Below are 12,742 nucleotides of genomic sequence, written 5' to 3'. Positions count from 1 at the left end.
CCAGACCAGATAGCCGGGCAGGCTGCAGGGCGCCCGGGGAGCCGCGCACATACCTGGAATTGAGGCTCGGGGTCTCTTCAGAGCCTGTGAGAAGCCCCTGGGTCAGAGTTTGCCCAGCAGCTCCCTGCTTTGGCTGTCTTCTCTAAGAGCATTCCAGAAGACAAAGAAACGGCTGGCGTGGCTTTCCAAGCAGCGTGTGGGAGGACGCTGGTCCCCTGGGCTGAGTCACCCCGAGTGTCAGGGCTTCAGCAAGCAGCTGTGTCCACTCCCGGCCCGCCGGGCTCGAGTCCCAGAGTGACACCCACATCTGCAGAGGATGTGGCAGCGAGAGGGCACACGCCCCTCCTTGCCAAGGCAGGTGGTGGAGAGGCCTGCAGATGCGGGCCCACATGTAGGCAGGGAGCAGGAGCTGCCTCAATGGCTCTTTGGCTCCTCGCCAAGGACCTAGGCTGGCCCAGCGTCTGGCGTGAGTGGCGGCCCAGGAGGCAGCCGGTGTGCCAGAGGCTGCTGGGCCTCGTTGGCTGGGAACAAAGTGTGCTGCTGACGCGGGTCAGGCTCTGTGGCTACAGCCGGGTGTTCTGTGTGACGCCCTGGGAAGTGTCGGTAGAAGGTGACCCACGCTGGCCTGAGCTCTTACCGTCGTCACAGCGTGGTGTCTGCCGCTGGTTTCCTGATGCTGTTCCCCTTGTTCTGCTGAGAAAGCTGAAGTCTGGGTGGGGCTCGGCATCTGTGGACCTTGGAGCAGTATGTGGACCCCAGGATGCTCTGATGTGTGTGTGCCTGGGCCTCGTCACCTCGTACCTGGCTGTGGCGGCCACGAGCAAAGTGGAGTGCTCGAAGCCATGGCAATGAGCTCAGTTTGCAATCCTCCACCTGGTCAGCCCTAGTCGGGGCCTTGATGTAAAGAAATGAGACACTTAGTGACCCTATGGTACCTTCTCTGGGTCATACCCCATGCCCGGCCCCATTTTCTCGCTGAGTCACCCTTGCTCTGGCCTTGCCGTCTCCATCTGCAGAAGTGGCTGCAGCCCAAGTTGGTCCATGGCGCAGCCGGAGAAGCCCAGGCCAGAGAGGTCAGGTTGTAAGCTGCTGCCGCTGGCTTTCTGAGTGTCTGGAGAGCAGGGTGAGGACCACCGGCCTGAGCGGCGACCTCAGTAGGGAAGGAGGCCCCTGTGCCCCCCTGAAGAGCTCTCAGTAGTCCGTGCCTCCCTGGAGGGTGTGGGGAAAAAGAGGGGACAGCTTCTGGAAGCCGGGGACAGAGGCACAGGGATCCAGGCGCAGCATGGCCCAGCTCCCCTGCTCTGCCTCTCCTCCCTAACCGGACAGCCAGGGGACTTTGGGTAGGCTTGGCAGTGGGCGAGGGATTAGACTTGTTCATTTTTTATGATAAAAGTCACCCTGCAGCGGTTCTCAACCTGTGGGTCGCGACCATCGGAAAACACATATAGCACATCAGATATTTACATTACGATTCGTAACAGTAGCAAAATTACAGTCATGAAGTAGCAACAAAAATAACTTTATGGTTGGGGGCCACCACAACATGGGGAACCGTATTAGAGGGCCGTGGCATTAGGAAGGTTGAGAACCGCTGCGAGGGTACAGCTCGGGTGTTCCGTGTATTCGGAGTTCTGTGACCATCACCATTAGTTCCAGCACATTTTCGTCACCCCTAAAAGAACCCGGGACCCCTTGGCCGCCACTCCGCCATGGGGGTGCTGGCCCTGTGGGTCACAGCCATGCGCTGCCTTCCAGCCCCTCCACGGTGCAGTGCAGGACTTCGTGCCTTCCCGTGACACGGCGCCCCTGGGCTGGGTGGCACACACCCCTGTTCCCTCCTTAGTCACAGCAGTGATGTTTATTGCGCACTGGCTACATGCTGCCGCCCACCCTCCCACCCCGTGCTCAGCGTAGCCCTGGCCTCTGTTCTCTGTTTTGTTGGTGGACGACATCATCAAGCTTGAAGCTTCCCAAATCATCAGCAGAGAGGACTGGTGTCACAGGACACTGCCACCTGCTGTTTCTCCCACCAGGCCAGGCCTCTTGTCTCTGAGGGGGCCCCCTGGACAGTGGGGTAGGGGCCCTCATACTCCCGGAAGTGCTGGCATCTCAGCACCTGGGGATTGAGGTGGCTCAGGACCCCATGGTCGCCTCCCAACAGCACCATCCCCGCAGGCAGAGGTGCTGGAGCCAGAGCCACTTCCAGACCTGCACAGGCTCCCGCCCGCCCCGCCCCGCCCCACCCCGCAGGCCCCATGGAAAGCTGACTGGCTTTGGCTTTGTCAGCCCCAGGCTGCCTGACTGCCTGTCCCAGCCTGGAGCGCATCCGGTTCACCTTTGACCTCCCTACACCCCTCCCCCAGCTGTGGACGTGTCCTCTTATTTTGAGCCTCGGACCAAGCTGTCCCCCCTGCTTCTCTGGCTTGTAATGCTTTTCCTCGCGGGTGCGGTTTAAAGCTCCAGTTCAGAGGCTGTAATCTGTGCTCTGCGTCTGCTCTGCCGGAGAAAGGCTGTGGGGAGTCGCCCCTCCGTGGGGAACCTTATCTTTCCCGAGACTCCCAAACGCGCATTCTTTCCATTGCAGCAGAACCGGCCTGATCAGTCCCCTGTGGCCAGTGTGGCCGGGCGCCCATCCCTAGGGGCCGGATGCCTGGACCGCCTGACCCTTTACCCACCCCGGGGAGGGTGCTATCCGGCGATTAGTGGATTCTGGTTCAGGTCCTGGCTGTGCGACCCTGGCCCTGTCACCTCACCTCTGTCTTTTCTCAGGACGAGGATAACATCTACCTCATGGATTCTGATGATTCAGCAGGAACCTAGCGCCAGGCACAGCAGCTGTGTGGTGTGAATGAGGGCCACCAGTGCCGCCAGTTCCTCTCTACCCTGACTGCTGCCACCCCCACCCCCACCACTAATGCCACCACCCTCTCCTCTGCCCCCTCCCCCTCCAGAAGCCCAGCCTGGGGCTTGAGGGCCTCCCTGGGAGGGGCCTGGGAAGGAGGTGCCTCCATTTGGGGTGGTGGGGGATGCTCCTGGACACTGGCAGCTGGGCCCGGGTTTCGGGCTGGCCGCAGTGAGAGGCAGAGCCTGGCCGGGCTGGGGTCAGCCATTGCCGCCACAGCTGGTCCTGCCTGTGCTGATGGCATGGGGTAGTCCAGGCCCAGGGCGGCCTCTTTCCTTCCCCAAGTCCCTGGTCTTTACTCCTTGGGAGAAAGGGGCCCACAGAGTGACCAAGCCACACCACATTCTGGAAGGAGCCTCAGGCTACAGGTTTGGGTCTAAATCCCAAGTCTGGGTCTGACCCCAATGCACCCATGAGACCCTTTGTCAGTGGCAGGCCAAGGGGCCCCACCTTGGACTGAGGTGTCACGCAGGCAGTGCCCCTGATGTCTGTCATCAGCTACTGGAGCCCGCCCCTCATTGCCCTGCCCGTCAAAGCAATGTCTCCGGGGCCACTCGGCCTTTCCTCCGCCCTGGAAGCTGCTAGGCCAGTTCCAGCCTTGGGCTGGCCTCCCCCCTTGCCAGGCCCCCTCCTAGAACCTCTTCTGGACAGAAACCATGCCCCCCATAGGTGTCTGAAGCCCCAGTTTGGGCCTTGGAATGAGGCCCAGGCAAGGAGTCCCAAGACCCGTCACAGGTCGTGGCCCCTCTCAGCCTCCTCCAGGGCTGGCAGGGCCTGCGGGTGTCCCCAGCCGGCCCGTGGGCTTGGAGGTGCTTGCTGAACGGCTGAGTGAGGGCGCGAGACAGTTTGTTCACCCTTTGGGCCTGCCTGGCCCTGGCTGGGGTCTGATAGCTGTTCGCTCTGCCCTAGGAGCCTCCTCAGCCTGACCCTTCCCCTCTGCACCCCACAGAGGGCGAGTCTGGTAGCCTGTGTCCCCGCCGTCCGGAGCGTGACAGGGCGGCTTTCACAAGCTGTGTGGCAATCTGCTCGCCTCCGCTGCTGAGGCACCTCCCGTGGGGCTGCCGCGCTGGCTGCTGAGAGCTGGGGCTGCATAGCCAAGGGCCCCATCCTCAGCCACTGGGGGCAGGTGCCCGAGATACCCGGGGCCTGTGCACATCCGGGGGCACATCAGGCCAATCCCAACTCATCCACTCTTGTCCCTGCACGTCTTGCAGAGGCTGATGGTCACAGCACACGGCTCCTCGGCCCCTGGAGAGCGCCTGGGGCTCGGCTGTGGGCGTGGGATCTCCTCCGGCAGCTGTGGCCTGGGGGCCTTCTTTGTGGCCAGGGGCTGGGCGCGGTGGAGTGAGCAAGGGTGGGCTCTGAAGCCATGTGGGCCCATCCACGTCCCATGGCGTCTTCCAGCGGATCGCATCCGCGTCGGGCGTGTGACGTGGCCGCCCTGAGCCTGTGGGACGGGCGAGCGGCCTCACCCCGTGGCATCTGCACTGAGCACAGGCACCGGTTTTGTCGCCTGTGAGAGAAATGACCAAGCTACCACGGCTTTCTCTGGATCAGACATCAGGAGGTTGACAAGGGTGGCGATGGTGGCAGCTGGACTTGAATTTCTAGCTGTCGTTCAGGTCCAGAGCCCCGAACGCTGGGTCCCCAGCCAGCTTCCTTCCCCAGTGTCAGTTGGCTATCTGCCTCGTCTTGTCCCTGGCTTTGCAGGCGGGTCCGGTTACCATTGAGCCCCTGGAGCCGCGGTCCGGCCCGGAGTCCCAGGGCGGCTGGGAGCGCCCTCCCTCCCGCTGTTTGCATTTGGGGCTGTGACTGCCTCCGCGTGCCCATCGCTCAGCCAGCCTGAGGGGCCTCTCCTTGCTGCTGCCACAGAGCAAACGGGGAGGAGAGATCCCGCCTGGCACCCCCTCCGCTCGCACGTGTGTGTCAGCCGTGCGGCTGGCAGGCTTGGCGAGGTGGCATCTCCCTGTGGGTGTCTTCAGCCCCATCTGTCTCTGCACAGGTGTGAGCTCCGGCAGGGGTGCCCTTGGTGCCTCTCCCTTCTCTTCTGTCTGCTGGGCTGGGATTCTGGAGGCAGGTGGGCAAGGGAGGCCGCACCGGGGAAAACGCAGCCCTGGGAAGGGGCAGCGGGCATGCCTGGGAGCTGAGCGCCGGCGAGATGGGAGGGAAGGTGGGGGAGCTGGGGGAGGCGAGCGGAGCAGTGGACTGGCAGGTGATACCAGGTCTGGATATCAAGAGTGTTGGCCTCCCCTGACCATGATGATGCATCAGCGACTTTCCCTGTCGCCCTAAGCCCCCTCTGCCTCATCTCCCCTCTTCCCTTGCCTCCCTGGTGTACCCCTCTCGGCTTCTGCACCCTAACACAGCAGCATTGCCCCTCAATTCAGGGGCCCGCTGGCCTTCCAGTCCTGCTCACCAGCAAGGCATTGGCCCCTGGAAATGCATTTGGTGGTAAAGATCTGCATCTCACGCTTGCTGATTTGGGTTTAATGACAGTAAGTCAGGTGCAGGAACGTGCTGGTGGCCATGGAGTGGAGTGGGGACTCCGCCTGTCCCCCTCCCCTCCCAGCCAGTGGAGAAGCTCCAGGTGGCAGGTGGGAGTGTCCTGTGCCCGGCGTCCCTGCCTGGGCCAGGCCTGCTGTGAGTCCAGAGGGTTCCCACCCCACTCCCACTACCCTGTGCTTTTGACGGGGACTTCATCTCGCTGACCCCACGCTCCCACCGGCACAGGTTGGACTTCCATTCAGGGCCCACTGTTCCCGTTTCCGTGGGGACCTTTCAGGGAAAGGAGGCAGAACCCAAACTGGGACAGTCCGGTCCGGTGTCCGTCCCACTCCGCTGCCTGCTGGCCGGGAGGCTGCCTTTGGGCCCCACCGCCCCTTTGGACCTCACACATGAAGGGGTCCAGCTGATCGATGGCCAGACCCCTTTCCGGGTCCAAATGGCATGAGGCCATCAAGCCCGGGTTCCTACATCCTGGGTGGGGCTGGGGCCTGCGAAGGAGCAGCCTGGAGGGAGAGGGCCTTGTGGGAGGCTGTCTCCCAGCGGGTCTGCTGCCCACACCAGACCGAGGGCTCACTCAGCCCCGCGTCCGCAGGTGGCAGCCAGGGTCATGGTGTCCCCAGGGTCGTGACGGCCTGACAAAGTTCTCACTGCGTAGGGTCGGCCCAGAGACCAGAACAGACGCAGAAACGGGAGAACGGAGGGGCCGGGCAAGCAGAGCACAGAGGGTCCCCGGGCTCCCTCCCCCCCGGCTCTGGGTCTCAGGTCAGGCCTGCACTTGGGCAGCTCAGCCGGAAGGGACCCGTGCTGCTCTGCTGCTCACTTGCAGATCCGTAGCAGCTGCCTCCTGCTGGCTTCCGAGCTGCCCATGCAGTGCTGCCCGCCAGCCCCACGTGCCTCAGGAAGGTGTCCCCATGGTCCTTTTTTAGAGAAAGATCAGGTGGTCACCGTCATCTTCTCTCCTCTGTCACGCCCCCAGGCTAGGCAGTCTGACTCAATGCAGGGTCAGGCCTGGGGTGGACAAGGGCTATTTGGTGTGACTGCGACCAGTCCTTGCCCTCCGCACCCTACAGTGTCCCAAGCCAGGGGGTCCTTAGTGACACAGAGATCCTTGTTAAGGGCATGCAGTTGGTGCTCAATAGTTGTTTGCGTGGCTGGTGAAGTGCACGTCTAGGAGAGCTGACAGGCTGCTGCAGTGCTGCAGCTTTGTTTCCAGGCCTCCCTCCCCTCCCCTTGTGGCATCTTTGGGGTCTCAGCTGTTAATTACATGTGCCCAGGCGGCCCGAGGCGCTAATCCTCGAAGTCAGGCAGCAGAGGTGACACTGAGTGCTCTGCCTCTTGTCATCTCCAATCCGCCTGCGTCCCCTGCCTCCCGCCGCATGCCTCCAGTTAATTACAGCGATCGCGGCCCTGCCGCCGCCCAGAGAACAGGGTCGGGTGGCCGCTCGCTAATTGGCGGGTGCGTGGTCAGGGATCGATGGCGTGCTCCGCTGGCTACTGACAGCCCGGCCCCAAGGGATTAGGCACTAATTGTGATGGCCTCCCAGGCGCCCCCCACCCCCAGCTCCCTCATTCTTAGAAAGGAGGCTAATCCAGAGACGAATGGTGTAGGGTGGTGTGCAGGGAAGAGAGCGGGCAGAGGCCAGGTGGCCCTGAGTCTCCCAGGCAGTTCCACTATCCCCTGGGCTGTCCGGTGCTCCTGCTCCCCAGGGGGAATACAGGCGCCTCCCTCCCTGAGGCCTAGAAGCTGGTGCAGGATGGGGCTCAGGTGTCTGGTCTCCTCTTCCCTAAGCCCTGCAGGACAACAGTCTGTCCGGCCTTTGACCCCAGCTTGGCCTCCGGGCAGCTGCAGCCTCTGCCTTGATGGGTGGGGGCTCTTGGTGTATTTGTTTTATTTCTTTACATTTTTGGCTCCAGAGCATGAATTCCACCCTCCCTCCACTCACAGGCAGAGTTTAGACAGGGTCGCCCAGAGTGCAAGCTGGGCGCACAGTAGGTCCTACGGGCAGCCAAGTATCTGAGGCTTTATGCGCAGTGGTCACATCAACACCACTCACAAGGTGATACTCCCAACCATCCGTTGATGATGATGGATCGAGAAAATGGGGTCCCTTCATACAGTGGAATATTATTCAGCCACGAGAAGGATGCAGGCCTGACACGGTGCGGTGGGGTGAGCCATAAAAACATCATGCTCAGTGAGAGAGGCCGACACAAAAGGCTGCATGTCGTGTGGCCCCGTTTACATGAAAGGCCCAGCATAGGTAAATCCGTGGGACAGAGAGCAGATCGGTAGTTGCCAGGGGCTGCAGGGAGGGGAGAGTGCTAATGGGTAGGGAGTTTCTTTTGGGGGTAAAGAGAACATTCTAGAATTGATTGTGGTAATGGTTGCACAGTTGTGAATATACTAAAAACCACTGAATCCACAAACTTGATATGGGGGGGGGGGTTTATTTGGTGGGGGAGTCATATCAATAAAGATGCCACAAACCAGGAAAAGGAGATTGATTGGTAGAGATTCCATGGAAATTCCTTTTTTAAAGAGCAAGATCCCTGCCTAGTATTTTGTATTTTTCCAAAAATTTAAATGGGCTTTTTATCCAAATACTAGGCCCAGAGCACAAAATTCATGCACCGGTAGGGCACCTAGGCTTGGTCAGCGATCAGGGTCAATCTGTGGGGCCATCGGGGGAACCCCCCCCCCCCCCCCCCACAGCTGGCACCCGCCTTGGCTGGCCTGGGGCCTGCAGGCTGGGGGCAGCCCCTGTGTTGAGTGTCTGCCCCCTGGTGGTCAGTGCACATCATAGCAACCGGTCGTTCCACTGGTCTTTCTGCCGTTCGGTCGATTTGCACATTAGGCTTTTATTATATAGGATAAATATCTACGAAAGAGTGCACAGACCATAAGCATCCAGTGAGACAACTTTGCAGAGTGAACCACAGGCTGGAAACAGTGAGGCCCCGCCCCTCTCGGGGGGTGGGTGGGAGTGGACAGCAGGTACAACTGCATTCAGACCCTGTAGCTGCGTTTCTCATTTTTCATCTTCACTCGGTGGTGTTGCTGTGACTCCCTCTGTGCCTGAGGCCCTGGCTGCTTCCTGCCCTCTGTGCCTGCTCTATCCTGACACCACTTTGGTGGATGCCAGCCCTGTTGTGCCAGGTACAGACCCAGGAGCAGGATGCCAGGCCAGGCCCTGGGCAGATAACAGAGCCTGAGGAGACACAGGCTGTTTCCCAGAGTTGCACAAACCTGGTGAGGGTCTGGGTGCCATACCCTCCCAACTTACCACCAGGATTTCCTCCATCGGCTGTCAGAGTGGACGGCAGCCCCCCGGCCCCCGGGAGCCGCTGGGTCAGCCCCAGCTTGTTTCAGAACCTCGGAGGCCTCCCCGCGGGAAGCAAGGCCGCTCCCGTCCTGCCCTGTTGGCTGTCCCCTGACAGGAGGCTGGGAGCTTGCCCCCGCTGGTGGGGGCAGAGCTGGAATCTAAACCCAGTGCTTGGTTCTGGGGCTTGGCACAGGCAACTGGGGTTTGCCAAATTTTAGGGTGTGGGCGGTGGTTGCCTGGTCCATCTGGAGAATGGGGACAGCATCCCCCACATGACTCCTCACTGCCCGTCCGGCCGGGCACTGACGGGTGGGAGCTGGGAGTGAGGGGCCTCCTGGCCTGGCATTGTTCCAGGGTTGCTGAGCTGGGCAGCTCTTGGGGCACAGGCTGTGGGCTGGGGGGGGGGCAGGTCTTGCTGGACTGGGCGTCTCCCTATAGAGCTGCCCCATACAGTCGTGCAGGCTGCGCACAATGCGAGGGAGGAGCCACACGGAAGAGGCCCGCGTGGGAGCACCTTGCTCAGGGCCAAGCTCTGTCTGTCCGTGGGGCCTCCTCTCTGAGGCCACTCTGCCTCCTGATCACGTCACTGAGGCCGCACTTGGCCGGTCGGGGCCTCTGGGTCGGAAGGGAGTGAACCACGGTAATTCCTTCATCTCAGTGATACCTTGGCAGCTGCGATCGTCTGCGAGCCCGTGAGCCGTGGGCTGCCCTCTAAGCTAAGGTAACATGAGAGTGGCCACTGGAGATAGTGTGGAGACCAGTGTCCCTGGGACCGACACAAGTTCTGAACAGATTCGGGGAGGATGCCTGGAAGCTGATGGGATTTCTCCTTCCAGAAGGGGAGGTCGGTGCTGACACCTGCTTCCGCCACCGCCTCGGGGCTGCAGGTGCCCCAGGTGGGGCTCTTAGAGACAGAGGTGCCCAATTGTACACCCTTAGAGGGGTCAGCGTTTGCCCTTTGAGTCCGGATGTGAGATGGGCATCCCCAGGCTGCTACTCAGGACTGTCAGCAGCAGCCTTTATGCCAGATCTACCCAGACCAAGGCTGATACCCAGAATCCATACGAGAAGCGTTCAGGTGCCAGCTCTGCACCCCTGGCCAGCAGAGCACACAGCCGCCCACGCTCCTGCAACCCTGTGGCCATGCCGTGGGGCGGCTGCGTGCACAGTGCCAGTGGTGGGACAGGTGTGCCCTCGCCTGCCTGATGCCCGGCACTAGTTGAATCTTGGCTGTGATGTGATAAAGCCTGGGGGTCTGGGTGCTGCTGTTCACGGCTCTCAGATGAGGTCTGGGTCTGAGATGGGGCTGGAAGCCTGAGCCGGGCGCTGACCCGGCTGAATCCACGCTGAGGCTCTGTGTCCTTCTCTTGCAGGGTCTTCACTGAGCAGTGAGTCGTCCCCTGTGTCCTCTCCAGCCACCAATCACAGCTCCCCTGCCAGCACGCCCAAGCGCGTGCCCATGGGCCCCATCATCGTCCCCCCCGGGGGCCACAGCGTCCCTAGCACGCCCCCCGTGGTGACCATCGCCCCTACCAAGACCGTCAATGGCGTCTGGAGGAGCGAGAGCCGGCAGGTGAGTGCCCGGGGCGCGTGGTGGGTGTGACCACAGGCCCCAGGTGTGGGAAGGTGGCCTTCCACAGGGGAGGACTGGATTGCGGGGTTTAAATCCCTCACTCCCAAACCCCTGCTCTCCTGGGCCTCTGTCTTCTCTGCAAAATGAGGTGACACAGAACCTACCAGGGAGGTCCGTGCAAAGTAAGTCCATTCGTGGGTGTGATTTTCCTCCAGCTGCCACCACCCAGCACCACAGACGGGCGCTTCCAGGTGTCCTTGCGGTTCTGGAGCTGGGAGTCTGCCATCAGGTTGTCAGGGGGCTGGCTTCTCCGCGGGCCTCTCCCTGGCCTGTCACAGCGTCTTCTCCCTGTGTCTTCGCCCGGTCTTCCCTCTGTGCACGGCTGTGTCCTAATCCTTTCTTATAAGGACACCAGTCATGTTGGGTCAGGGCCCACCCTGATGACCTCATTTAACTTCACCGCATCTTTAAAGGCCTGATCTCCAAATACGGGCACATTCTGAGGTCCTGGGGGCTGGGGCTCCCACATGAATGTGAGGGGACATAATATATAATTCCACCCGTAGCCCCTTGTAAAGTGTTTAAAATGGTGTTTGCATATCACCAGCACTTGTTAAACAATAGTTATTATTATTACCTGTTGCTCAAACAAGGAATTGAAATGGAAAAGCCAGCCCACATTTTCACGTCACATTTTTATGTTTCTATTCTAACTGTTGGCACCCGTCAAGGCGGCCCTTCCCAACACGTGGGGTCCCTGTGTGTGGCCGCTGCCAGGTGACCTGCCTGTGCAGACGGAGCTGGTGGCCCAGGGCTGACCCCTCCCACCTGCTGTCCCCCCACACCTGGTGCTCCCAGCCCCAGGAGCCCTTCCTAATTAAGAACACTGTCACTGTGCTTCTCCTGGATTCTCCTGCCAAGCTCCCTGAGGGATGGCACCACTTGGAAATACTAATTAAACCACAAAGAAAGCAGAGGGAAGGGGGGTCTCCCACTTCGCCCCATCCCAGCGCTGCTCTGCGGGGAGGGGGGTGGGCATCAGCGTCATCAGGCTCCGTCTTGTTTTCTGCCCCGGAGGGTGGGGGTGGCACCCGCCAGGCAGGCCCTGACCTACGGGGAGGGTCCCCAAGGCACCCATGGACACAGCTGTGGCCTGGGACCCCCGGGTGCGGCCCTGCCTTGCCCCCACGAGGCCCCCTGTGCTGTGACTGCCTAGGCCAGGGGTGGGCAAACTTTTTGACTCGAGGGCCACAATGGGTTCTTAAACTGGACCGGAGGGCCGGAACAAAAGCATGGATGGAGTGTTTGTGTGAACTAATATAAATTCAAAGTAAACATCATTACCTAAAAGGGTACGGTCTTTTTTTTTTTTAGTTTTATTCATTTCAAACGGGCCGCATCCGGCCTGCGGGCCGTAGTTTGCCCACGGCTGGCCTAGAAGCTGCTGCCTTGGCGTGGTTCGTTCGCGCTACCCTGTGCGCAGCTTGGAGACTGAGGGTCAGGGTGGGGCTGGTAGGCAGATTCTGGCCAGAGGGGTTCGGAGCAGCCACAGCTGCCCCCTAGTCCTGGTTTGAGGGAGGACGGGGGGGTCTTTCCCAGAGTCTCCCTGTCGGCCACCTGGCGGTCAGCCTTGACCTCCGGCCCAGCCACCTGGCTCAGACAGCTGCGGCTCCTCGCCTCTCCCCTAACTCACTCGGGTCCGGGTGGTCTCTGTGTCCTGTTGTGTCCCTGGCTGGTGACGGCTGCCACAGCCCCAAGTGTCCCCTTTGCTCCCACCCAAAGGGGGCATCTTCCCACCCACCGGGACCCAGGGTGCCTTGTGAACAGTCCCTTCCGCTGCAGGCCCCTCCCCGGCTCCACGCCCAGAAACATGTGCTAACCCCAGAGAGAGGGCCGGGCCATAGATCTGCTCCAGCCATTGGCGGGTAATGAAACACTAATGCCGCAGGGAGGCGGGAGGAAGGGAGCTGGATTAGCGGCTGATGTATGGCTCATCAGCTCAGCACAAAGGCTCGGGGAGAATGCAATCCTTCTGGGGAGGGGGCTCAGGGAGAGGCTGAGGGCCGGAGAGAGGAGCAGCTTCCTAAAGTGTAGCCAGGAGTCACGGGGGCCTCCTGCGTGGCGGGGGGCCGAGGGCTCTGGGCCCCTTCGCTGGGGTCACTCAGGTTCCCCAGGTTGTCGGAGCTTGGAAGGGACAGATGAAATGAAAAATCGTCTATTTTAAAGCTAACAGGGCATGTCCTGTCTGTCTGACTGGAAGCCTCTCTAATCACCAGAGAATGAAGGATTTGCCTCCCTCCCTGCCTCCCCCTCATTCGTCTTTTCTTTCATCGCTACAGCTGCGCCTGCAGCCATGCAGCCCTGGTGCAGAAATAAAAGCTGCCCACAGATGCTCCTCGATGCGTGCCTGGCTGCCGGGGACAGAAGGGGGAGCCCAGC

The 12,742-nt window shown here is 61.0% G+C and overlaps 1 protein-coding gene across 4 annotated transcripts in view; it reads left to right on the top strand.

Moving 5' to 3' along the window:
- Positions 1–12,742, top strand: part of GSE1 (Gse1 coiled-coil protein) — a 416,147-nt gene that overhangs the window by 380,894 nt on the left and 22,511 nt on the right. For all 4 annotated transcript variants that reach the window (XM_036346653.1, XM_036346652.1, XM_036346654.1 and 1 more), the window contains one exon: positions 10,104–10,303. In XM_036346653.1, the coding sequence (XP_036202546.1) occupies positions 10,104–10,303 (200 nt within the window). The remainder of the gene's footprint in view (positions 1–10,103; positions 10,304–12,742) is intronic.

The sequence above is a fragment of the Myotis myotis genome, unplaced genomic scaffold, assembly GCF_014108235.1.
Source record: "Myotis myotis isolate mMyoMyo1 unplaced genomic scaffold, mMyoMyo1.p scaffold_m19_p_19, whole genome shotgun sequence".
Lineage (NCBI taxonomy): Eukaryota > Metazoa > Chordata > Mammalia > Chiroptera > Vespertilionidae > Myotis > Myotis myotis.
This window is presented reverse-complemented; position numbering and strand designations above follow the sequence as displayed.